The sequence below is a fragment of the Lepidothrix coronata genome, unplaced genomic scaffold (assembly GCF_001604755.1).
Source record: "Lepidothrix coronata isolate B3197 unplaced genomic scaffold, Lepidothrix_coronata-1.0 Scaffold110, whole genome shotgun sequence".
Taxonomy (NCBI): Eukaryota; Metazoa; Chordata; class Aves; order Passeriformes; family Pipridae; genus Lepidothrix; species Lepidothrix coronata.
Window position 1 is genome coordinate 2,005,013 of NW_016690290.1, and position 26,763 is coordinate 2,031,775.

Sequence of the window (26,763 nt, forward strand, 5' to 3'; positions counted from 1 at the left end):
CCAGGTGAAGCTGAACAAGCTGGCCTTTCTCAACCAGTTCCACTTCGGGGTGTTCTACGCCTTTGTGAAGCTGAAGGAGCAGGAGTGCCGCAACATCGTGTGGATCGCAGAGTGCATCGCCCAGCGGCACAGGACCAAGATCGACAACTACATTCCCATCTTCTAACCCTGCTCTGCTCCTGCCTGACCCTCCCGCCCCTGGAGTCCGGAGGGACCCCCATCTAACTCCTTGAGTTGTCCCTTGCCCAGACTCCAGGGATGTCCCATCTGTGGAACTGGATCAGATGAGGAAACTGTATAGTTGCTAGTTAAATTATTCACAAGCTGAAGTTTGAGTTGTGTGTGCTGTGAGGCGTCCGGAGGGACCAGTGGCCCAGGGTTGGCCCTGTGCAGCAGGAGGGACACCTCCTGTTGTGTGTCCAGTGGTCCAAGTGTTCCTGTACTAATTGCTGTGTATGCTTATGCTCACAGAGCGAGCATGAGCTGGGGGGAGCTGCCTCCAAGGGGGTCCCACTGCTGCAGAGGAACGGGTCAGGTCTGCCATGGCTGGGGGTCCTCTGTCAGTGCTCTGCACGCCTCCTACTCGGTGTTGTTCCTGTGAGATGTAGTTTGAGTGTGGTCTGTAGCGTAGCCCATGCTGCTGTGCAATCCCTGCATCCCCTTGTAGCTAACCCTGATCTGGGAGGGACTGAACAGCCCTAGCCAAGACTGGGACAGAGCCTCTGGGAACGTGAGGGCAGAGCCAGAGGGCTTGTGGAACACACTCCTCCCACTCTGGCAGCGTTTGCACTCGTGCAGCCTTGCTGTGTCTGCAGGAGCAGCTCTCATCAGTCTTTCTGCTGCCCTGGACAGGGTTCCATAAGTTGGCTGAGCCCCTTCCTCCCCTGGAGACCCACAGGTCGCAGTTTACTGTCACAACCATGCAAGAGCCAGGGCTCTTTTGATCTCTGCAGATGCTGATGGACCCCTGCACCTCCTCAGGGCAGACATCCAAGCTCCTCACCTGTGGAGGGCAGGCTGGCAGTGCCATGGAGCTGTACAGCACAGCTGGCTGTGGGACAGAGCAGCCCTTGGTCACCCCAGCGAGGGCAGATATGTCTTAGGCCCTGCTTGTCCATGGCCTGGGGTGGGAGCCAAGCCCTGGGCATGGTATGGCAGCCCTGTTCCTTGCTGCTCTGTCCTGGCTAGCTCTTACTTGCACTCAAGTTCTGGGAGATGTGCTATGGCAGCAGAGGAGCCTTGCTGGTGGCAAACACGCTGCATGCTGCTGTGGGGAGGGATCAGTGGAGAGCGGCTCTGTCCCAGCTTGTGCTGTGGTCACCTCTGCAGTTTATTTTCCTGTGACCCCCTCCTCTCTACATCAATAAATATCTGCCTACTGCACTGTGCTCTCCTGCTTACTTGGACATCTGCTCCCACAGCCCCAGGCAGAGCCTCCATCAGCCACAGGGCCTCTTCCCCAGGGAATCTGATAGTTGTGGTAGCGGAGCCTGGTGTGGCTCCCGCGTGACTTGGGACACTTGTTTCTTCCACGGGCAAGGTGGTCATGCCACCCTGTGGGGCCCAGGGCAGTGCCTGGTGTGTGGGTGCAGCTGGGTGCTGAGCTAAAGGGGTGCCTGAGGGGTGCAACCTTAGGGAGCTGCATGGCTTGTCACCCTGCGTGGGGCTGTCCATGCGTGGCACTGTCACCTCTTCCATCCTTGCCCCAGCAGGACCACAGCGTTGGAGCAAAGCAAAAGGAAGCCTTCGGGGTAGGGTTGGGGAGGAGCAGGGAGTGGGCACAAGCCCTTCCTGGCAGACTGACCCCTTTTCTGGGACTCCCATGGCTCCTGCCACAGTGCCCAGCGTGGTGCCAGCCGTGACCCGGCTTAGCTCTGCCCGCGGGCAGGGCATCCCTGACCAGCATCACGGCGCTGCACTGCAGAAGGAGACAGCCAGAACCTGCTGGAATATCAAGAACGGCTTTATTGAAAAAGTGACAATCACGTGGTTCATCTCGTGGAGAGCTCTGCAGCACTGGCAGCCCGGCCTCGGCCCCTGCGCTCGCCGGGAGCACGTGGAGTGTGTAATGAGTGGCAGGGAGGCAGCAGCCACAGGGTCCCAGCCCTGACCCAGCCAAGAGGTGATGGAGACGAACAGCTCTGAGAGCAGTACGGAAGATGGTGGGTAGCTGAGGAAATGCCTGAGGTACATCCCAGCCTGCGGAGCTGCTCAGTCAGGCAGGGATGGGCCCCTTGGAGGATGCACGGTTAGAAAAATACAAAAAACCAAGGTCTCTAGAAAATGTTGATTCTCGCACAATAGAAAATAGATCTACCTGATTTTGGAAAGAAATTTGGTTTTTAACGTCTAGTGCTGATTGTTCCCCCCACGGTGCAGGAGGGCGCTGCCTCCGGCCGCGCGTGCACTCGGGGGCCGGCGCGCCTGGAAATCCCGGGAGAGGCCACACGCGGGCCGAGGTCAGGCCTTCTTCACATCGTTGTGGTGCTCCCGCCGCAGCGCTCGCGGCAGCTTGGGGTTGATGAAGAATCCTTTCAGGAACAAGTCTCGGACAAAATAGGGCAGGTAGCGGTGTATGAAATACATGAGCCCAAGGCCCTGCCCTGGGTAGTAGCGCACGGCTGGGTTGGCAGCCAGGAGCCCGTCCGTGATGCTGTTCACCACCGCGCTCAGGTCCTCCACCGCCACCTTCATGAACTGGATGAACTGGTGGTTGATCTCCTCCACGTAGTCCTCGCCATAGGCCTGCAGCAGCTCCTGGGGCAGGCTGGCCAACAGCCGCTGCTTCTGCAGGTTCCAGAAGGCTGGGTCGCACGTCGTCCCTGCAAGGACATGGTCCCCCCGTGAGCTGTGTGGCCCCTCCTCCTCCAGCCCCCCTGCCAGGGGTGCCGGCAGCCCCAGTCACCTCCCAGCCTCCTGACAAGGTCCTGCTGAAACTCTGGCAAAGATCTGCCACAAGGGAAGTGTAGTGGGAGCACCATGGCTCTTGATAGCGTCAGACTCGACCAGAGGTGTCAGACTGCCTGCAGTGGAGATGGTGCTACCGTAAATGTGGCTGAGCTGCTTCGACCAGCCCTTATGCCATTGAATCTGCTGGCAGGACTTGATCCTGACCCTGTTTCCCATCCACCAGAGCCCAATGCCCACAGGACAGCCACTGTCCCCAGGGAGGTGGCTGGAGATGCTCAGAAGCTGCATCCTGCACCACCAGCTGCTCATCCCATTGCTCCATGTCCTGCCTCCCTGGAATAGCTGCCCTTTGCCTGCGGGTGCAGGCAGCGAACAAAAACCCTCTTACCTGTTTTGTAGTAGCCGGGCAGGATGAGGCTGACTTTGACCCCCCAGGGCTGTAGCTCGCTGCGGAACGTGTCCATGAGCAGGCTGAGGGCTGCTTTCGAGGCCCCGTAGGCTGCCAGGCAGGGGAAGGGCATGTCTCCTGGCAGGAGGGAAGGGATGAATGAGTGGGTGCTCAGGCAGGTGCTTGCATGGCCAGGGGGCAGGCAGGGACTGGGGAGGGGGTGTGGGGTGGCTTGCGTTGGGCTGTGCCTCTGGCCCCTGTGCACAAAGAGGGCTTAGGGTTTGATTTGCTGAGAAAACAACTGGAAGTAGATTCAAATTAATGTTTTAATGAGGGGAAAAAAGTAGGGAGGGAAGAGGAAAGTGGTTTTACCTCCCCATACAGCCAAAGCTTAAGGTCATCATCCCCAGTGGAGGATTAATATGTTTTAATGGGAAGAAAAATTTGGGGGGAGGGGTGGAAGAGGAGGCTGGTTTTCCCACCTTGGCCATGGTGGAGGTGTGTGGCAGCTGGGTTTGGTTGCCTGTGCTGTCTGTAACTGGGCTGCCTGTCCCCAGGCCCCCTGGCTCCCCATTTCCCTGTGCCCCCTGTGGGGCTCAGCGGTACCACCAGCTCATCCTACGGTGCCTGGGGCCTGTCTGATGCAGCTGGCTGGGAATATGGAGGTGCCCAGGGGATGGGAGCCACACCACACCACGGGGGTGCTCGATTAGGGGTGCCCAGGCTGGAGGGGGGCTGCTCACCTGCGGGGCTGCTGACGGTGACGATGCGGCCGCCGGCAGAGCGGAGCAGGGGCAGCAGCCCCTTGGTGAGCTCCAGGGAGCCAAAGAAATTCACCTCCATGCAGGTGCGAAACTTGCCCAGCGGCGAGAGCTCGGCGTCGGCGATGGTGTCGTTGAAGCCGGCGTTGTTCACCAGGCCCCAGAGTCCTGCAGGGACGGGGTGCTTGAGAAGGTGATCTGAGTGGGGACCCCCACCCCGGGAATCCCAGCTGCTCCCTAGGCTCACAGGGGTCCCACGGGGGAATTGCAGGGTGCCCCAGGACAAGGGCTTTCAGCAGAGGCTGTTGGCACGGGTGCCCGCAGGGATGCAGCCCGCTGTGGGGGCACATAGAGGCTTGGCACTGCCATGCTGGCTGCAGGCTGAGGTCCCAGGGAGCTGTGAGGGGTCCTGGGGGGCTGCCAATGGCTCCTACCTGTGCTGTTGGTGTGGGCCTGGATGTGCTGCAGGACACGCTGGATGTCGTCCGGCTTGGTCAGGTCCATCTGCAGCAGCGTCAGCCTCGCTGAGCAGCTCCGGCGCAGCTCCTGGGCACCAGGACTCTGCAGGTCCAGCACGCTGGCGAACACCCGAAAGCCCATGGTGTCCAAGTGCCGGGCTGTCGCCTGCCCGAAGCCCGAGTCACATCCTGAAAGAGACAGGAGCCTTGCAGTGGCCAGTGACAGCCACTGTCTGTCCCCAGCCCCCAGAGACCCCCTAGCTCTGCCTCTCCATCCCCGGGGACCAACGCCAGGGACCAAATTTCCACCCCAGTATCAGTTCTCCTTGCCTGGGGACAACCTCGGCTGTCACCCTGCTGCAGGTCCTGCCCCACCAGGACGTGACCTTGCCCTGGGGCATTTGCAGGTCGAGGACCTGCTGTTTTCTCTCTGTTGCGGAAAAAACATTCCCTTATCTGCAACCCCATCGCCCCGAGCGCCTCCCTAATTGAAGGTGCAGGCAAACCCGCAGGCACCAGCAAGGCACCAGCACAGCCCAGAGCCCTGCAGCGGTGCGGGGTGGGAGCCGTCAGCCCCCAAAATAGCCTCTGAAAGCTCCATTAAGCACCTTTCAGAGCTGGCATAAGGCTCCGTGGGAGATGCTGCCTTTTGCAGAATGCTTTTCGCCTCTCAGAAATAGTGACCAAGAGGCGGAGCACCCCCTCGCCTGGCTGGGGGATGAGGAGATTAAAAAGTGTGGGGGGAAAGGGATTTTGCTCTGCTCCTGCCACCCTGCATCCTTCAGGGGAGCATCCGACCGGGATGTCCCTCTCTGGAGGGCACTGGGTGCTCCATGCCCGGTCCCAGCCTCATTTCCTCCATCTCGCCTCAAACAGGGGCACCACAGGTGACACTGTCACTGGCAGAGCCACCATCGGGGTGGCTGGGGGACAGCCTGGGTGGGAGCTGGGTACTGTGGGGCGGTGACAAGGCCAGTGGCCAGGGTGGAGCGGCCAGGATGCAAACAAACAGCGGCAGCAAGGTACAGGCTGTTCCCGGGGCCGATGGCAGCACTGATAGCTCGGGGAGTCCGTGCCACAACTGCTGCCCAGGCACATTAACCATTAACAGGGGAGCACTGCAGGGGCAGCCCCATGGCCCTGCACCCTCCTGCTTGGCACCCTTGGGTGCTCCTTAGGACATGCCTGAGAAGGGCCCCTGTGCAGGAGCCACCCCGGGATGGATGCAACCGTGGCCCTGGGGACTGTCACCCCACGAGATCCCAGCACCCCTCCCACCAGCCTCAGGGGGGCACAGGGACTGGCTGCCCCCCAGCTTACACACCCCCATCAGGGCACTTCCAGCTCTTCAGGTGCCAGCTAAGCCATCAGCTCAGCGGCTCTGGGCCAGTCCCCAACTTTAGAGCTTTACTTTATTGCTGCGTCAGAAACCCATAATTAAGCCTGTGGCCAGAGGCCAGAGTGATAACACACCCCGGAGGTGCTCAGCTGGTAGGAAGGGGCTGCAGGGACCTCCCTTTCCCATGCAACACCCAGCATCCATCATGGATGAGTGCCAGGCTGGCTCAGCATCACCCCTGGCATTGCCCCCGCATCACCCCCAACACCCTGGTGCTGCAGGGAATGCTCAAGGTGCTGCTGGAGCAGCACCTTCCACCTCTCCTCTCCCCAGGAACAGCTCGTGCTGCCAGCAGCCAAACAGATAAGGTGCATTTCACCTTTCCCAGCAGTGCAGGAGAAAACTGCAATAAAGATAAGGTTTAAAAATAAAAGTGCTCGTGGCCACAACCTCACCATGACGCAGCTGATGGGACACGGTTACCTGTGCTGCTCCCACGCAGCCAGCAAGAAAAGCTTCCAGTCCAAACATGAAGTTTCCTATCACCAAATGAGCCTCAAAACACCAGGAAACATCCCCAAAACCTGGGAGAGACAAGTTCGCCAGATTGTTTCGGGCAAGTCTGGCAAGGAGGGAGCAAACACGGCCACGTGCTGTCCAAGCCAGGCAGGATTTGTTTTGCCTTAGAGGAGGAGGGCGGTCAGAGGGTTTGTTTCGGAAGTTCTAATTTATTCACACAGACAAAAAAAAAACTCCTGGGAGGCTGGCAGGAGGCCCAGGGCCAGGAGGGTGAGGATGCTCTGGTGTTATTTAAGGTCTCCGACGCTGCTCAGCTCCACATCTGCTGTGCTTAGGCCTGGCCAAGAGTGCAGGGAAGGACAATGAAACCCCCGGGCCCATAACACGTGGCCCCAAAGCATGGCAGCTTGCCCAGGGCCTGCTCGCTCCCCATGGCCACCAGCACACGAGCTGCTGGCCATGCTGGAGCTGGCACAGGAGCCGTCACCGCTGGCTCAGCCCCACCGGGATCGCTGGAGCCGGCCAGTCTGTGCGGCCCCGGCGAGGCTGGCGCTGGGCTCGCCGCCCTCCCAGGATGCTGCATCACGAGGAGATGCCGGCGCCAGTTCCTCCCGCCCCAGCTCCCAGCTCGCCAACTGGTTTTGCAGTTGTGCCGGCGGGAGGGACGTGGTCAGACCGAGCACAGGAGAAGCCCAGCACAGGGAGCACAGCAGAGGACAGCAGGTGCCCTGAAACCCCCCATGGCATCGCCACAGACCCCAGGCCAGCAGAGAGAGGCTTTTGCTGTAGCAGGAGCAGAAGAAAGCCTGAGTCCAGTTTGCAAAATCCAGCAGCGCTCCGCAGGCTCGGCAAGCCGGGGCAAACTCCCGCACCAGGGGCCGGCCAGCGTTTTGCCGGAGCAGCGGGTCAGCAGCAACTCCTGAGGACTTCGCAGAAGCTCCAGACACTGCAGCGGCTCCCCCAGGAGTGGGACACACCAGCCTCCACTGGGACTTTGGCATGACAAGCCCTGGCTTTACTTATCTTGAGCAAGCAAAAAAGTTTGGCCTCCGGCATTGCCATTGGGGTGCCCTCCCAGCCGCACAGGGAGGGCAAAGAGGACTGACCCCACGGCATCGTGTCCTTCTCCAGTGACAGCAGCTGAGCCACCACAGGGGTTGAGCTGTGCCAGCCTGGCAACCCAGCCCACCTGCACCGCCTGTGCTTCCTTGCTGACAGGAGCCGGCTGAAGCCGCAGTCCCGGTTTGGTGTGGACACGTTTCTTTCAGGTGAGTCGGGCACAGCACTGCACTGACTATCTCAGGTATTCACCCTGCTCCTGCACCAGCACCGAGGCCCCCACGTGCAGACACTGCTCAACATCAGTGCTGCAGTTCGCTGAGCGGAGCAGAGACGGGCAATAACACGGCTACGGCCTGGGAGCTGCCAAACCACAACCACCCCCTGCCCCTGCCGGCACGGCACCTGATGGAGGGCTGGGGGCACTGCTCATCCCAATGAAACATAGGAGTGGCTTCCTCTCCCAAGACGTGAGCTGTGAGTCCGTCCCTGAGCTCTGAGCTGTGCAGCCTCATCCCTGAGCTGTGGAAGTGCAGTCTGTGCACCTTAATCCCTGAGCTCCAAGCTGAGCATCCTCATCGCCAAGCCACGAGCTGTGTACATCCTCACCCTCAGGCCACGAGCTGTGCATCCTTATCCCTGAGCCATAAGCAGAGCACCCTCATCCCTGAACCACGAGCTGTGCATCCTCATCCCTGAGCCACACACAGTGGGAGAGGACCAGGGAGACCTGCAAAACCTCAGCAGTGCAAAGCACAGCTTGGCTGAAGAATTTCCATGTGGCCGTGAAGCTGCCCAGAACCTGGTGGGCTCCTGGGCACAGCAGCAATTCCCTGGAGCTGCTCCCTCCACAGCCACCTCATCCTGGGACCCCAGTGTGGAAGCTGAAGAGAGATTGCCCCAGGGCTGAGCATCCCTGAGATGGACCAGCTCCCCCAGGGTTATCCTGGCAGTGTGGGCAGTCAGCAGCCCCAGGGGTTGCTCACCAGGCACCCATCGGCAGCATCACCCCCTCCCCAGCTCTGCAGGCCATCATCTGGGTGCCCCCTGCTGTTCCCCAAATCCCGGGACATCAATCCCACCTCTCACACAGAGCTTTAGGGCCATGTGTCCCAACACCCTGTCCAGGATGCCTCACCAAGATGGAGCTGTCACCACTGTCAGCAGCCTCCCAGCCCCGGGATGGTGCCATGCTCACGAACACCATCAACTGGAAGGGAGCTGCAGCACCAACGCCAAATGATTTAATATGCTGAGCCTTGTTTCCATAGGCTCATGCTCAAATCCTGCCTGGGATGCCAAGCTACACATGGCCTTCTGGCCCTGACAGGGTTCACCACCGCCGTGGATCCAGCTTCTCCGGGCACAGGATGGGATTTAGCCAGGCAACACTGCAGGGAGGCTCAGCTGGGCACCTGAGCAGGGACTCATCCCAACTCAGCTACTTGGGGCTGTTCATCTCTGCTCCATCCTGGGATGGATGAGGAAGCCCAGGCTGAGGTGGCACCAAGCAGGGATGGTGCCACCAGAGGGGATGGCTGTTCCCAAAAGGGACTCAGGGAGGGGCTCCCCGCCCAGTGCAGGTCCAGGCAGGATGAAATGCCCGGCACCATCCTGCGTGGGCAGGGCAAGGCCCTGTGGCCAACACCTCCCGGATGCTGCGAACATTTGGAGCAAGGAGCGATAAAGGGGTGATGTCAGCCCTGAGCGAGAGGGAACAAATTCTTGGCAGGACACAGGAGAGGTAGGGAGGGGAAGGCAGGAGCACTTGTGCCCACAGCAGCTGAGCCACCATGGCCACCCACTGGCCACAGCCTCCCCAGCCAGACATTGGCCACCACCTCCCACAGCCAAGGTCCTTCCAGGAGAGTGGGGCTGGGCAGGGGCACCCACAGCCCCTCACCCATCACAGCCAGTGGCATCACTGTCCACAGGAACCCCCACCCCAGCCAGTGGCTCTCATGGCATCACGGCATTCCATGTCCTCACTCCCCACAGAGCCCCCCGGGAGCAGCCCCCCTGTCCAGGCTCAGGCAGATGGATCAGGGCTGGGCTGCTGGTCCTCAGCACCTGGGTTCAGGACGCCACAAGCCTAATTAAATTAAATTAAAGCCAGGAGATGCCTTCAGGGATGATCCAAATCCCATCCCCAAATTCCCAGCAAGTGGACAATGCAGAAGCCCCCCACCCAAGCAACCTGGGTAGGCATCTCTGCAAAGCCTCATCCTCATTTCCAGGCAGGACCTAAGCCAAGGAGGGCACACACTGCCCCCTGCTTCCCCAGGACCCCTCCCGCATGGTACAGTTGGCACAGGCACCTGGATTGAGATTGGTGAAGGTTTCCATAGCCCAGGATAAAAAGCCACATCCACATCCCTCCAGCAGGTCCTATAGGGCACAGCAGGGGTCACAGACCCTCAGCCCTCCCAGGGAGACCCATGACCACGGCTGAAGGCAGAGCTGGGGATGTCCATCCCCACAAGGGGAACATGAGCAACCTACCCCCTCCCTGTGCCAGGGACAATAGCCAGATGGTGTGAATTACAGCGGATTAGCGAAGTGTTCCTGGAGCCTCACACGCCATCCCCTCCACCTGGGAAGTTATCTTCCACTTAACAAACCAAGAGAAGGGGGGAAATCTGATTTTCTGCCTAGACAACCAGTGCAGCCAGGCAGAGATGACGAGGAGCCCCGAGGCCAGTGTGGATGCACCCACAGCTCCTGAATTAAAGCCCATTTCTCGGGAGCTGGTGCATCAACATCAGCAACCCAATGGCACACGAGCAGTTGGGAGATAAATCAGTGTCAGGAGCCCACCCCAGCACTGTCACTAAAAGCCACCCACATGTCTTATCTCCCACCAAAGCTGTGAGCAGCAGATGCTACTTGCAACCAGTGGGGCTAATGAAGGCAGGAGCTTGTTAGTGCCCTGGGGCAGCCAGGACAGGAGTGAGCCCAGACACCTCCCCCTGCACAAGGCCAGTGCCTGGTGGGATGCCAAGGAGGTTGGGATCCCAGAGGTAACCCAGCCCTGGCTGGGCAGTAATGCTGCTGCTGCTGCTGAGGAGCAACCCTGGGCTCACAAGCAGGCAGGGTGGAGGAAGTGTCACCAGCAGCACTGCTGCGGTGCTTCGCAGAAAAGGGGCACAGGAATTTCCTAGAAGCAGCTGCTCACTGCACCCAGGGCTGGACGGCATCTTCCGGCAGCCACCGTCTCCACCGAGGGGAGATCCTCTCCCCAAAAGCTGTGGCAGGACTCTCACATCAAGGATTTGAGCTTCTCTTGGGCAGGGATGAGTAAGATAAGACAGCAGGGCTGACATCAGCTGGCTCAGCCGGTACATCTGAGATAATCTGGGATGGATGGATGTCCCTCCGAGAAGAGGAAGTCGTGAAGAGCTTTGGTGATAACCGGGTTAATAATCACCTTCAGAGGGAACACTGTGAACTGGGAACACAGAGCTGACAAGCTGCTAAAGCCATCCATCAGGAAGAGCTGTCACTGGGAAGGACATCCACGGCCCAGGGACAGCTCGACCAGATTGGTGCCGATGCCAAGCCAGCACTGCTAACACATCCACCTGGGCTCTTGGACAGGCTGGGAGCCAGGCTGGGAAGCTGGAAAGTTCCACCAGCCATGGGCTGAGATGTGGCACTGGAGATGCTTCCAGGGAACAAGGTGATGGCAGCAAAGCCCTGGCTGGGGCACCTGCTGGGCTGCAAAAGGGCTCTCCAGGAACTCCCAACAGGCTGGAAAACCACCAGCCAAGCCCCATATCCATCTCTCCTGTGTGCTAATGAGCAAAGATAGGCAGAAGTCACGTCTAAGGTTTGCTACAGGCAGGTCTAAGCCATCCACAAGCAGCTGAAGGGAAGACCAGCTCTTCTACATGGATCACCATGAGCCATGACCACCCTGGGACATCTCAGGAAAGGTGTTTCTCACCAGGAGAGCAAAGCACCACAGCCACTGTGGGACCAGGAGAATCTCTAGCCGTGTGGTGGGTCAGGTCAGCCATGGAACAGCCCCGAAGTGCCACCCAGGACAGGATGCCAAACCCCCCCCCAGCACTGTGGACAAGTCACAGGTGATGCCAGCAGGGACAAAGCCATGCTGAGACAGTGCTGACCAAAGCAGCAGCTCCAGAGCCATCCCAGGGGATCCCCACATCAAGCAGCTCAGAGGTTGTAGCACCACAATAAGGCTACAGTGGTTTCAATGGAGCTCTACCAGTTCAAGGGTATTTTGGTGATGAAATTCTACTTTGCTTGTAAGGTACCATCTCATCACTCTCCTTATTACAAGAATAAACTCCCACCACGTGGCACAAGCCCAGGCAAGCAGAAAAACTGGTGCAAGCCCTGCCCATCCCCACATCATGATGGGCTCTGCAGCTGCACCAACTATTTTCTCTTGCAGCTTCCAGATCCATGTGGATGGAGCTTGGGACTTTTTTTTTTTTTTTTTTTTTTTAGAAACAGAGCAAAACATTTGAGCAATTTGAGCCCCCGGTCTCAGAGCTGTACTCCATGCCCACCTCAAGCCACACCAGCCCTTTCCATATCCAGTTCAAGCTGTCCCTTCCTCACCCTCCACCTGCAGCTCTCAGTAGCTCTTCAGAGTCAGAGTTTCAGTATCATAAGACTATTTTGGTGCATTGTCCCCAGAATGCATGAAGGTGGCCCTCCAGGCTGATGTGCTTGGACACAGTCATGCTGACCCAGGCAATGCAGCACCCACAAGTGCCCTTCAGCTTAGGCAGAGCTCAGCACGCCAGCTGAAGCAGGGGCAGAAGTCACCACAGGATGGCTGCACACCTCAGGTTAGAGCTTGTCCCCACCTGGTAACCAGGATCCTGGAGAAGAAGCAGCACTGGTCACAGTGGGTACTCAGAGAGGGGTGAGGCCCTGGCACAGGTTGCCCAGAGAAGCTGTGGCTGCCCCATCCCTGGAAGTGTCCAAGGACAGGTTGGATGGAGCTTGGAGTAACCTGGGATAGTGCCAGGTGTCCCTGCCCATGGCAGGGGGTTGGAACGAGATGGCCTTTAAGGCCCATTCCAACCCAAACCATTCAGAGATTCTACAATTCTGAGAGGCCAGACATTCAAAGCTGCCACAGAAGAAACCAGGGCAGGCACCTCAGCTCACCAGCCCATCCCTCCTCTCCATTCCCAGCCTGCCTGGGAGTCATCCACCATCTGGCTCCACAGGGTCAACCACCCAGCAAGAGGAAGCGCCGCCACAAAGCCTGTAAAGCCAAAAACTGCTTTTCAAGATTACAGCCTTAGAGCCAGCAAATCCCAGGACAGCACCATGTGTGACAGGGAAGCCAGCTCCCAGGGGGAAGCTGATAAAGCTCAAGGGCTGGCAGCTCTCCAGGGGAGAAGGAAGCAGAAGTGATATGTTGCACATGGAAGCATGCACGAGCTGGGACAGAGGAAAGGGGACTGGATACGGTGGATGTGCCACAGTAGCCAGGGGGGAGCGGAGAAGGGAGTAACAGACAGGTGCTGGAGTGGTTAAAAATAAGAGGTCCCAAACCACACCTATAGCAATGCACTGGCAGCATGAGGGCAACAGTCTGGGGCATTTCCCACCTCATCATAGGGTGGGATCATTCACTTCCAACCACCCTTTCACTAGCCCAGGTTGCTTCAAGCCCCATCCAGCCTGGCCCTGGGGGCTCCACAGCAGTATCTCAGAAATGTTATTCAAGGAGGTGCATCAGGTGAAGAGGCATGAAAACCCTGCAGCCTTTCCTCCTAGGGAAAAAAGCCATCCAGCTAGAGTTTTAGACCAGCACTGAAAGAAGACTACAGTGAGAAGGCAAATGCTTGCCCAGGTTTGGTGGAAACACCTTGAAGAGCCCCCTCACCATATCTCTGCTCAAACAAAACCCTGGCTGGGCAAGCTCACCATCCCTGTGCTACCTGTAGTGAAAGCAGCAACGGCTCTCCTGTAACCAGATCCCGGCCTGAGGGGAGCTAGACTCAACAGTGGGTAACACAATCCCAGGCCTCATTAAAGATGTGCTGCTCATTGGACTAGAGGGCAGCAACTGCCTACACTTCTCTCCTTCCGAAAGCATCCGTTCCCATCTGACAATCTCATTTCAGCAGGGAAGTCTCTGCTTTGTTGCTCTCATGTCCCTGCATAACCCCGAGGGCTAATCAAGCCAGCTTGGGTTTCTCTACCAACTCTGGTCTCCCACAGTATGAAACCTCAATGCGTTTTTTCCTCCTAATTAGCTGTGCTTATAGTTTTTGGTTAACGGTGATAAAAACCCCACCCCAACAGGTCTGTGTCACGAGCGGGCTTTGAAAGGGCTTATTTTATAGCTAAGTGAGAAAAAGCTGAGCTTATCAAACCACATGCCTGTGGTGGGCAGGGGTAGGTGTCTATTTCTGAAGAAACCTCAGAAGGGGAAGAAGAGTCCTAAATCCATGGAGGGCTGCTGACAAAGTGGGGGGAAAGCTTCAGCCCTGCAAAGAGAAGGAGAGAAAGCAGCTTTCCTCCTCTGCTCCCAAATGCCAGCAGCAAAAGGGTGTTTGATTTTGGTCCTGTCCCACCCCTCAGCTTGGAGGGAGCAGTTGTCTCTGCTGTTAATTTTTAATAGATTCTGGAAAAATCAGAGCAATTTCAGAGAAATAAGCTGATTTTCAGCCTGCACATGTAGAATCACAGAATAGTTTGGGTTGGCAGGGAACTTAAAGATCACCCAGTTCCAACCCCCCTCCACTGAGCCTGGGGAAAGACCCCGGGTACCTCTGAGCTGGCTCACTGGCTCCAGAAGCAGAGTGGAAGTCACCTATGGAGAACTGTAGCACCTTTGCATGAAGCTTTTCTCATGGTGAGGCTGCTGGCGGGCTCAGCACCAAACACAGGCTGTGATCGTGCCGTGCCAGTGCTCCAGCCATGCCCTGGCACAGAGGTGCCCATCCCAGAGCCAGCCCCAAAGCCTTGACCATCTCCCCCAGCGCCTCTCAATCACATTTTTAGCTGGAAAATAGATCTAAGACAACATCAAAGTCCAGACGGGAGCGATGCTGCTCTTTTACCACGGAAAGTCATTTACCTTCGCAGCAGAAAGTGAGAGTCCCAACATCTGGATTGAATCACTCTGTCCTGCTGCAGTCACCAGATGCTTCAACATCTGTGGAGTCCATGGGAAATGCTGAAGTGCCGCTTGGCTGTGATCAAGTTGCAAAACCTCTGTTAACCTTGAACACGATCTGAAGCTCTGACCCATTTCAGATTGTTAATGGGGCATGCGATTGTAACGAGAGCACCTCCCCAGGAAAACCACGCTTCCCCTGTGGCAGGAAGGAGAAGAGAGGAGAACAGGGCTGGTTTGGGTCTGGGCAGCCTGACCTGCCAACCAATTTTGCTCACAGAGGTGATTTGTGGGAAGACAGACCAATCTGCAGGTGCTCCTGTCTTCATAGGCTGCACCAAGGAGGAGCAAGGATGCAAGAGACCCAAATTAATCTCCCTCAGGCAGCCACCCTGATGTTTTGGGTTATTTCAGAACTAATTCAGGTGCAATCATCACAGACAGAGCAACAGTTCACTAGTTTCAACTTCTCATCCAAGCTGAAATGTACAAACTGATGCCTTGCAACACAGCTCCTGTCATCCCTCTGTCCTGGCAAAGCCCTGCAGACAGGCAGGGTCTATGGGCCGGTTTGCCTTCGGTCTTTTCCAAGGATCTGCAGTAAATTGGGCAATTGGCTACTGTACAAAGAACCACCTCAAGCAGTCACACATGGCAGAACTACACAACAGCAAGAGGCTTGCACTGCTCCAGCTGCACAGCAGAGCCCTGGGATGCTCCCTGCCATCCCCTCACCAACCCCAGGCACTACACCCCGTTGTGTTGGGTGGTTTGCATGGACTCACTGAGTTTCACAGGCATCCAGTGAGACCACAAGGACCAAATGATGGTCTAGGCTCACGTCTAAACTGAGCCAGTCAAAGCCAAGCCTTGCACAAAGTGCTGCCAGCCTGGATCTGGAGAGGCCAAGCAATGGCAGCTCATCACCTCCTGCCAAGGCTGCTCTTGCAGACCATCACCCTTGCACAGGCTCTGCTTTTTGTATCAGTTCCCGATGGGAAGGAGTAAGACTGCTCCTCTTTGCTCACACAGCTCTGAGGAGTCCAGTGGCCCTGAGGACACTCAATGGTGCTGTTTCAGATTTGGGAAGGGGGAAGCACATACAGAAGGCAGCCCTTGAATGCTCAGAGCAAGGCAGCTCCCAGTGAGCCGCTGGCACCACACAGGTCCACGGGTGCCAACCAGCAGCATCAGCACCCCAGGGTGCCCTGTCACACGCCATGGAGAGGGATGCTGGGTATCTGCTGTCTTGCAGCTTCCCGGTGCCAGATCACGCAGCTGCCTGTGCCCCACCTGCCCACACCACAGGCATGTTGGGGTCTCTGCAGCTTCCCACATTTGGTCAAAGCCTGTGCCAGGTGTGGGCTCATTTTCAAGGCAGGGTCGGGCTCGGGGCAGGCTCAGGTCAGCACACCAAGGGAGGCACGGACATGGCTGCTGTCTCCCTCCCATCCCGGGCTGAAGCAGCTGATCTCCCCTCCTCATCCCCACCATCCTCCTGGGGCTGACCTCTCCCAGCCCCCGCTGCACAGGGGGGCATTCTCCTCCCTGCAAACAGCTGTGATCTCCTCTAGGAAGACAGGATTAATGCTTTCCTCACCCCCTGCCCCCAGCCAGGCTGCATCCACCAGAGCCATGCTCTAGGAGAAGCTGGACCATTGGGATGCAGAACAAGAGCCCCAAGGTCGCAGTCCCAGACAAACACATCCCTGCCTAGCCCAGGGGACACACCATGAGAGAGCACAGCATTCTTTGCTCCCCTCTGGCAGCAGGCAGCTGCCCATCCCTGCTCCAGCCAAGCCCCAGTCCCACGTGCAACAGCCAAAATGCAAACCTGCAACAGATGGGAAACGCCACAACTTTCCAGTCCCTGCTGCTACCACAGGGTCAGCAGCTTCGCTCTGCAGCAGCTCCACAGCTGCTCAGCTATTTTCCCACTGAGCTGCAGAGTTAGTTTTCCTTCACCCCCTCCCATAAACTAAGTTTTATTTAGCCAGCAATGTCCGGACTAGCACATGGAGCTGGAGCATCACATGCAGAGCTCAACTTGGGGTTGTTCCCAGGGAGAGTGGGCAGCTGGAAGAGCTGGGACACATGGACTGAGAGATAAAACACCACCACAGCCACATTTCCTTGCTCCAGATAAGCATCACTGAACCTGCTGCGGGATTAAGACAGCAGCCAAGAAGTGTATACAAGGAAATAATGCCCAAAGCTTTTCAGGCTGAGACTTGCAGTACTCCATAGTTGGCATCAGGAAGGACTTTGTGGCACTTCTCAGATGACCTGCAAGGTCCAGCACGACACAACATGGCAGAACCTCTGTCCCTGACTTCACACACCTTCACCCATGCCCAGCATCCCCAGGCACCCAGCTCCATACTTCTCACTCTGCTGAGCTTTGCCTCCCATTGGCAAGAGGAGGAAGGCCAGAGCTGATCCTCCCCGGCTGCTCCCACAGGAGACACCAGCGGTGACACCAGCAGCCACTCAATACCCAGCTGCCAGGAGGTGTCTGGAACTAATCCGCAAAAGAATCAGGCTAATCACCATGCAAATACCCGAGCCAGGGATGCCATCCCCAGCAGAGCAGCCCTCGCATCTGCCCCTTGGCAGGCACCTGGTGGAGCAGCAGCACGGAAACACTGATCCTGCACCACGGGCTGTGCCTCGAACCTGTAAAACTGCAAAGTATTTACAGCCAAGAGCAAACACACCAGAACTGCAGAGGTGTCACCTCAACGCACCGGGGTAAGAACACCTTGTTCCAGCCACTGACTCACTAATTATACAGGCAATGCCAGAGAGCCAGGGCTGCCAGAGCTGGTGTGCCACAGGGCACCTGTGAGCACATGGCTATCAGACATCCTCCCTAGGCAGCCCTGCCCTGACAGGGCTTTGACCTTCACTCGGTTGAATCATTCATTCATCCACTGCCTTGCTCCTCCAGTCTTCTTCCTCCAGAGTGGCTTCCCTGCACTTCCCACCAGTGCCACAGAGCCCTTCAAGCTGCAAGGGGGACTCGGCTCTCGCCTCAATTTTTTAGGAAACATTAAACCCTCTTCTCCAACTTAGGAGTCTCCAAGCCCAGCCCAGGCGTTCCCACCAGGATGCAGGCTCCCGTCCTTGGGAGCACTGCCAAGGTTGTGCCCACAAGTTTCCCTCTCCTCTGCATCCATGCAGAGCCAGCAGCACCTTCCGGGCACACCTGCAGCAACAACCACCCCAGCTCCAGCGCCTCCTCCTCAGCCTGCCTACTGCCATCGCCTCACAGCAAAGCACTGCTGAGCCCAGCTCTCTTCATCATCCTCCAGCTCCACTGCCAGGCAGAAGGAGTGGGGAAAGGATTTGTATACCAAGATATCCTAAAGAGATTCAGCACCAAGCCAGAGCTGTGCAAAACCTGGGAGCACAGCACATTCCTTGTGGAGCCACCTTCCCCACGGAGGAGCTCTGGGCCAGGCAGCCCAAAGAGAAGGCAGGCAGTGGTTGGGCAGCATTTCCCAAGGATACCCATGGAGCAAGGGGAACAGCCTTACTTGCCCCCAGCAACTTCCAGGATGGAGCTCTGGATGAAGCAGTGATGCTCAGCCCTGGGTAGCCAGCTCTGTTGCAGCCTCTAGAGATGCCATGAGTAGCTTTCCAAGAACAAGCACGGCTTCAGAGGGGAGGGGAGGAGAGGGCAGCCTTTGGGCCAGCCGAGGGGGGTCCCAAGCCAGTGCTCCGGCTCTACCCCATCCAATCTCGGGGCTCCCAGAGGAAGCGGCTCTCAGCATCGTGCTGCAACTGACGCTCAACACTCGAGGGGCCAACGCAACTCCCTGCTTCGGGGGCAGGTACAGCCTGGCCACCTCTGCTCGGACGTGGAGGAGGATGAGGGATGCGCTGCCAGCGGCGGCTGGTCCCCAGCGGGACCCCGCTGACAGCAGCGCGCCGGTGCCCTGCGGGACACCCCGCTCCGCTCCCCGCCGAGCCCAGGCGGTGCCGTCGGGGCGTCGAGGCCGTGTCCCCGCACTCACCTGTGACAAGGACGGCTCTGCCCGCCACCGGCAGCAGCCCGCGGGGCGCCGCCCGCCACAGCAGCAGCCCGGCGGCGGCGGCGGCCAGGGCCAGCCCCAGGGGCAGCGGCAGCCAGGCGCGGCACAGGCTCTGCAGCGCGGCCAGCAGCGCCAGCGGCAGCACCAGCCCCCGGCCCAGCGGCGGCCCCAGCCCCCGGCCCGGCCCCGGCGCCCGCCGCGCCGCCCGCAGCGCCAGGCTGCCGGCCAGCGCCGCCCACAGCGCGCCGTGCGCCCAGCGCTCCAGCCCCGGCTCCATCCCGGTGCCGATCCCGGGCCCGGCACGGCCCCGCCGCTGCCGCTCGCCCGCCCCGCCGCGCCCGTTTATAGCCGCCCGGCGGGGGAGCGGGGCGGGGCGGGACCGGCCGCCGCCAATGGGAGACGGGCGGGACGGCAGCGCCGGGCACCGGGACCCGCCGGGGCACCGGCACCGGCACCGCCGCCGGGCCGGGGAAGGCGGAGCACCGTGGGACCCGCGGCCCGTCCCGGCTCGGCTCGGCTCGGTGTGGCTCGGCGCGGCGCAGCACGGCTCGGGACATCACACCGCCCGGGTAGGCACGGCTCAGCACGGCTCTGCGCGGCTCGGCTCAGCCTGGCTTGGCTCAGTCCTGCTCAGGATATTGTGCTGCCCAGGTAGGTGCACTCAGCGTGCCTCAGCCCGGGACGTGATGCCGCCCGGGCAGGCACAGCTCAGCTCATCCTCAGCCCTGCTTGGGATGTTGTGCCAGCTCACCAGGCACGGCTCAGCTCAAGTCAGCACGGCTTAGCTCAGCTCAGCCTGCTCAGGACATTATGCTACCTAAGTAGGTACAATTCAGCTTGGTCCAGCTTGGCACAGCTCAGCTCGGCACAGCACAGCTCAGCACAGATGAGGACTTGCCGATGTGCCAGATAGGCACAGTTCAGCTTGGCATGGCTTGACTTGGCTCAGCTGAGCAGAGCTCAGGATATTTTGCTACCTCAGTAGGTGTGATTCAACTCGACACAGCTCGGCTCAGCTCAGTTTGGGACATTGTGCCACTTAGGTGGGTTCAATTCAGCTCATCTCAGTTCAGCACGACTCAGGACAGTTTGGGACATGACTCTACCTAGGTAGACACAGCTTAGTTCGACATGACCTAGCAGAGCTTGGGACATCATGCTGTGTACAGCATGGCTCCACTCCTTTGGCACAGCTCAGGACATGATACCATCTAGGTAGGCACATCTCAGCTTGACACAGCTTGACTTGGCTTGGCTCAGCATGTCTTGAAACCTCATGCTACCTAGATAGGCACAGCTTAGCTCAGCAGAGCTTGGCATGGCTCAGCATGACTCAGCTCAGCACGGCTTAGGACATCACATCATGTTGCCTAGGTAGGCACAGCTCAGCTTGACTCAGCTCAGTTCAGCTCAGCTTGGCTCGGCTCAGCACAGCGCAGCCTGGCACAGTTCAGCTTGTCTCAGTCCAGCATGGCTCAGCTTGGTTCAGCATGGCTCGAGATGTTGTGGCACCTACAAGCAGAGTTCAGCTCAGCTCGGTTCAGCACAGCTTGGAACATCATGCCACCTAGGTAAGCACAAAGCTCAGCTTGGTTCAGCTCAGCTCAGCTTGGTTCAGCTCAGCTCAGCTCAGCTTAGTTCAGCCTGGCACGGCTTGGCCTGGTGCCTGTGCTGGGCAGAGCTTCCTGGCAGGAAATGGCACTGCATCCAGGGCAGCTCGGTGGGAGGGAGGCTCCCCTGCCCCCTGCCTGAGCCAGAACCAGTGCCACCAGCACCCACATCCTGCTGGGACATGGGGAACAGAGGGCACAGCCACCCCCAGGGCCACCCCTCCATAAGGTGGTGCCCCCAGGACCTGCTGGTCTGCTGGGGAGCACCAGGCAGGCACTGGGCCACCTGGGTCCCAGTGCCTTGGCCAGGCACACTCGGTTCATCCCGGTGCCCAGAGCAGGCAGGTGAGGTGTAAATCCCTCCCTGCCATTGGGGGTCAATGTCCCCTGGGTGATCCCAAACCATTTCTCAGCACCCAGAGCGGGCAGCACTTTGCCCCCCACCTACCTGTTGTCACTCTGGAACTCCAGCATGGCTTCCATGCTGGAAGGTCAGCTCCTCACTTGTCCCAGTGAGGCTCGTGGAAGCCCTGCCACACAGCGCCGGGTGCCAGGTCTGTGCCATCCTCAGCGGGTGCTGTCAGGAGCTCCCTGCACCACCCAGCTGGGGGGACAAAGTCCTCTCCTTCCCAGGTTAATTACACAGGGTAATTGCTGCCGCTGGGCTCGCTTTATTAAGCACCTGCTTTAATATTTCACCAAGTCTCTGTACTTGGTGATCTTTCGTGCGTCCCTGCTGTGGGCCTGACCCCCAGCGCCCTCCGTGTGGGCTTTCGTGTGCCAGCATCAACACCAATCTCCCCTCCCCTGCCACCAGAACCGGCTGCCCCACCAGACCCTGCAACCCCTGGTGTGATACTGGCACGTGCCAGGGATACCTGTGCCATCCTGACTGGAAACAACCTCCCTGCTGCTGGCAGAAAAACACATTTCATCAGCGGTGATGGCAGCGGCAGCGCTGCAGAAGTGCAGCGTCAAACAGGCTGGGGTGGTTTTGCCGGGGTGTGGTGGTGGCACCCAGCTGAGTGCACAGTGCTCAAGGGAATGTTGGGAATGCCGGCAAGGTAGAGGAGGAGGAGGAGGAGGGATGCAACAGCATATCCGCAGGCTCTCCCACAGGAATCTGCTCGCTTGAGGCCCTGGGCTACTGAACTCAGTGAGAACAATGGAGGTGGCCACAAAGCAGAGCCTCAGGGAACTTGGGCTCTGAACTGGGCCCAGTTAAACTTCCTCATCCATCACTTCACCGGGGCTTGAAAAATCCCATTGGAGAAAGGTTGTTTTCCAAGAGGGAGCATCCCTCACTGCACTGACCAAGCTGGAAGTGCTGGGGTGTGCAAGGGAGCAGGGTCAGGGATCCAGTGTTTTACAGGGGCAGCCACAACGTAGAATCCATACTCATGATGGCGTTTCACAGGGGGTAGATGCGGCCTTTCCCAAAACACAACATGAATTCCCACAATCCTCTTGAGAGCTGGGTTGGATGTCCATCCGTCCGTCCATCCATCCATCTGTCCATCCATCCATCCATCCGTCCATCCATCCGTCCATCCATCCATCCATCCATCCCTTCCCGAGCTCCTCACACATGGTCTCAGGGTGCCCTCCCTGTGGGATGCCTCAGGACAGTTGTAGGTAGCCGTGGTGTTCTCTGTTGTGGCACTCAGAGCGTTCCATGGATGTTCTCACCACGAAATCCAGCATGGTGGGGCTGGACCAGCAGCACTGTTTGCTGACCCTGGCTGTTCCCCAGCTTTCCCCCAGAAGGCTGGTGTGTGGTTAGGGTGACCTTGGTGGATCTTCCCTTGAAGACAGCGCCTGGCCTTGTTCCTCTGCCCATTGCTCAACGCTGAGGGTGCCTCCCTCCCACCTGGGCCCTGCCGTGAGGAAACACCGGCGCTAGCCCCATTACCTTTTGACCTACTTGAGCTCTTCCGTACCCGTTCTGCTAATTACAGCTCAACCTCTGCAGGGGAAACGGGGCTGGTTCGACCACAGCCACCTCCCACACCCTTCCTGGGGCTGCTCATGGAGAGGGGACACACATCTTCCTAGTGCTCCCCTCGCCCTAGGCTGTTCCTCCAGCTCCTGGAGCCTCCCATGACTAACAGGTTTTGAGATAATTGTTCCACTCCCTAATCTGATCTGCAGAAGATTCACAACATTGTTTTCAAAGTGCCATGAGCCATTTCCAGGGGCTCTAAGCCCATGAGGGTTGTGATTCATCCACATGCTGCTCCCACAGGTACTTAATCTCCTCCAAAACAGCAAGTCCTTCTTCCAGGGCTATTATCTCCTCAGGAAACACCACCCAGGCGAGCGAGCACCTAACAGGGCACTTTTGTCTGTTCAGTGCTGATGGAGGTTTGTGCCAGCACTTGCTTCCTCACACAGACCAGAAGGTATAGTCTTTCCCTGGGAGCAGTTGTCTCAGGAGAGGGGACCATGGGGCTGGAACCCCCTGGGTACCTACCATGGACCATCAAACCCACAGAAAAGGGGATGTGCCTTGTTGACTATAGCACACAGGGCTCCTTCTGTCCCACACCATGTCCTCTAACAGCCTTTGGATGGACGTGGGTTCATCCTTCTTCATGCTGAAGATTTGGGACACTGGAGCCCATTGGCATCTGGGGCCAGAGACAGTTCAGGGATGACAAAGGCTGCTGCACCGCCTGGAATTAACCTCATTTTGACCCAGAGGGTCTTGCAGATGACAGTGATTAATTACTCCTGGCACCAAATATTTGTGTCCTACCACTGAACTTGGGCAGTTCTACTGCTTCTGGTTGAACTTTGCTGCTGCAGTGGGAGCTCTGTTATCGCGGCTTTCTTCTCTGGGGAGTGCAGATCCATGAGAGGCTGTGATTCAGCTAAGCTGGGCTCAGCTCCAGGAAGCCTTTCCTGCACCCAACAGTATCCCCATGTTCCTTTCCCAAACCTAGGGCATGGAAACTGAATCTAACAAAGCCCAGCCTGGAGGCACTTCCCATGGCATGACCAATCTGAGCCACAGCTGCCCGTGGAGCCACCTTAGCTCCTTGTTCTGGGATCTTCTCTCCCTTCTTCCCAGCATTTTCCATTCCTTGTTTCCAACTTACTTGACCAAAGGACTTTTTTGGGGCTTTCTTTATGTTTTGAAGCTGTAAACCAAAGGTGACCATTGGTGCCCATCATCTGATGCCCTGCATCTGATGCCACGTCGGTGGGATCAGCCTGAGCCCCAGGCTTTCATCCTCCATCTGTGGGGTTTCCACACACCTCAGCTGGATGATGGGCACAGCTGAAAGCTCTCCCCAGAGCCTGGGCAGGACCTCCCTGCTCCCAGGGTGCTGTGGCTGGAGCAGCTCCCTTGGGGAGTACCAGGGCTGCTCCCCAGGACAGCCTCGCTGCCAACATGGAGCATCCAGCCAAACACTGCCCCTGGGTCTGGCTCTTTCCAAACCCCCTCGTCTTCGGAACATTCCTGCCTCTGACTTGTTTTTTCAGGTTGTGCAGGATCCCCAGGTATTTACAAAACATATCTCCGCTTCCAGCTGCATTCATGGCTTTGGGAGAGGCTTCACCTTCTGCCCTGGTGGGGACCCTGTGTCACCGTGCCGGCACGACCTTGGCAGCCCCTTTGCCATCTGGGCTCTCTGCACCTTGGTTCCCCAAACCAGAGCTGGTTTTGGGCTGCAGGGACCTTGTTCCTTTGGTGTGGCTGTGCTGCAGTGGTCATATTCTGAAGTGATTCCAGCTCCACTAATGCCTGGTGCTCTCCTGAGGCCTGTGTGGTACCCATGCCAGGCCTGCTTTGCCAGCCCAGCATCACCTTCCCATCTTCCCTCTCTTCCATGCCCATGACAGGGTCTCTACCTCGACACTGGGGTGGTGGGGACAAGGGAAATGTGGCTCCCCCTTGGCCACAAGACAGATACCAGGGGAAGCCGACTGTGCCACGCCCCAAGTGGCTCCTGCTCCCTCTGCCCCCAGGGAAGAGGGCAGTAGGTCACAGCAGCTGTGACCTGGTTCCCATCCCACGCCTCCATCCTGCTGGGGAAGGTGGTTGCAGAATGGAGCGTGTCCAGCCTGGAGTTGCTTAAGAGGGTTGGGGCCAGGAGGTAGAGGATTCCTGCAGCTGAGGCAGGAGGAGGAATTTGAGGGGTGGTAGATGCTCCTGGAAGTGGCCAGGGTGCCCCAGTGCTTGCAAGAAATGTTCTGGATGGTTCTGACCTGGGAACAGAGGTGAGGTTGTGCTATTCCTGGTGGGAATTGTGCTTCTCACACAAGATGGTGGGGATTCATGGCAACCAGGAGGCCAGGATCACAGGCAGTCCCCCACCCATGTAGCATGAGGCTGGAGCTGACCTCCGGGTGTGCCAGCAAACAGGACCCTGCACTGGGACAGTCCCATGGAAAGGATGGAATGGAGAAGGCAGGGGACATCTTCCATCACAGTGAGGGTGGGAGCTACAGAAGAGGGTAAATGCAACAACAAGTGGAGCCAGGCTCGTCCTCGCTGTCCCCTGCTCCTCCCCACTGCCTGGAAGGGGGCCAGGGCAGGATGGGGGCCAGGGACAAGCACTGGAGACACATCTGAGGACAGGGGACAGAAGCCTGTCCTCGCCAGCCAGACAAACAGCCAGGACCAAGGACGTGGCTGTCACTCCACCGGGCATATGAAAGAGGCAGGATGTCTCGAGGGGAGGGGAGCAGGGTGCAGCCCCCCGGGTGCCAGGCAGGGGGGGAACAGCGAACTGAAGGCCAGCGGCGAGTGCCTGCAGAGGCAGAGGCAGAGCGGCGGGACACGGAGCGTGTCCCGGGTGGCCCCGCCGTGCGCGTGGCCGCCGTGCCCCCTCGTGGCAGCAGGACACAGCTCGTGGCCCTGGGAGCCACGCAGGGATGGGGACGGAGGGAGGCACGGAGGTGCTGGGAGCCGCGGGGTGCTCCGGCAGGGTCACCTCCTCCCACCCTCAGGAGTCAGCCGGGGGTGCAGCTCCCCAGCTCTGCTAATCTGCCTGAGGCCACGTGTGCCCCAGGTCCCCACCAAGCCTCATGTCACTGCCACGAACCTGCCTCGGCTCGCAAAGGCCCCTCCGGCATCCCGCCACCCCCTCTCCTTCCCGGGGGGCCGCCCCTGCCTGTTGTATTTTTGGCGTAAGCCACTTGTGCCGCGGCCAAGCCAAGCACTTCAGGCGCCGCTCAAGGGCAGCGTGTGCCCAGGGCTGGGCTGGGAATCCTGGAAATATCACCAAGGCTGGGGAAAAAAAAAAGTGGAAAAACCCAAATGGGTTGGCAGAGGCCTTGGCTGAGGACAAAGCTGCCCCAAGTGCCACCAAACCACCCAGAGGGGAACACGTTCCCCAGCACCCTGCCTCAGTTGCCCCCATCAAGGCCCTTGTGAGCAACAGTCCTGGGATTGTCACATGTGTAATGTCACTTCAGTTACCTGGGGCAGGTGCGGGTGTTCAGGAAGATGCTTTCCCATCCCTTTCTCCTTCCTGCTGTGGCTCAGTGTTGCCTATCACAACCTCTTTGTTCTCTCTTTGCAGGCCCAAATCAAGCACCCAGAGGGCAGGAGAGCCAAACGACATCCTGGGGCATGTCTGGGACACCTGCAGCTCTTAGTGTGGTATCTGGCTGTTCCCAGAGCCACCAAGAAATGTCTCAGACACGCCGCGAGCTGGGACAGGCTGGTGCTGCCCAGCACCTCCGAGGCCACCGGCATGTCCAGCCTCGTGGGAGAGGGACAACCCTGGGCAGAGATAGCCCAGAGGGAGAAGCTGCCCTGCCCGGTGGAGTTTTTCTTCATTCCTTGAAAGCCACAGAGACCTGCTGTGCGGGATTCAGGGTTGGAGGCAGGGCCAGGGCAGCGCCGAGGAGGAGCCGCCGTGATGGATGGCACGACACCATCCCCAAATGCCTCTACCATGGGTGACAGTGCCCAAAGCACAGGGGGATGCTCAGAAACGGTATGGACCTGTGGGGAGCATTGCAGCCAGCACCCATTGTGGGGTTTAATCTGTGTCTGGCATGGCATGAGCCACGCTGGGACGGGAGGTGGCAGGGACATCTCCCAGTCCCCCATGGGGACAGATGGATGCTGCTCTTGCTGCATTTACAGCACCAGGTAGCCTGTCTCTGCCAAGCACAGGGAATGTTTCTGAGGCTTGCAACATGGCTACTGTGCCCAGGACCTGCTCCTGGAGGGGAACAACCATCCTGCCTCTTACTCAGGTCTGGGTCTGGCTAAAACCCCCCAGGAGAGGTTTGTAAGGGAGAGATGAGGTGAGACATGATTTTATTGTGCTGTGGCCTTGTGCTTGAGCCACTGCTCCTGCCCTTGAGCGTGCAGCCTTGAGCCTGGCAGCAGTCCTTGCTCCTTCTGGAAAGGTTCTGAGCTGTCCCAGCACAGAGGGGACCGCGCTGTCCGCAGAGGGACAGTGGTGCCTGCAAGCCACAGGGCTGGCTGAGTGCTTGTCTCAGGCAGCAGGGCTGAGGATGCAGGAGGAGGGGTACTGGCTTGTCCAGGGGGCAGTACCATATCCTTGTGGCCTCTCAGGTACAGGGACAAGGGACACTGGCA

At 58.5% G+C, this 26,763-nt stretch overlaps 2 protein-coding genes across 2 annotated transcripts in view; one reads left to right on the forward strand and one right to left on the reverse strand.

Moving 5' to 3' along the window:
• The window catches only part of ATP6V0D1 (ATPase H+ transporting V0 subunit d1), a 34,096-nt gene extending 32,715 nt beyond the window's left edge, over positions 1-1,381 (forward strand). The window contains exon 8 of the mRNA XM_017824310.1: positions 5-1,381. Within this exon, the coding sequence (XP_017679799.1) occupies positions 5-166 (162 nt within the window). The 3' untranslated portion in view covers positions 167-1,381. The remainder of the gene's footprint in view (positions 1-4) is intronic.
• Positions 1,382-1,942: 561 nt separating this feature from the next.
• Positions 1,943-18,862, reverse strand: HSD11B2 (hydroxysteroid 11-beta dehydrogenase 2). The gene is made up of 5 exons (XM_017824166.1): positions 18,568-18,862; positions 4,494-4,706; positions 4,042-4,227; positions 3,299-3,436; positions 1,943-2,822 (listed from the first exon to the last, which is right to left on the reverse strand). The coding sequence occupies exons 1-5, from the start codon at positions 18,860-18,862 to the stop codon at positions 2,461-2,463; spliced, it is 1,194 nt and encodes a 397-aa protein (XP_017679655.1). The 3' UTR covers positions 1,943-2,460.
• Between the last annotated feature and the right edge of the window lie 7,901 nt (positions 18,863-26,763).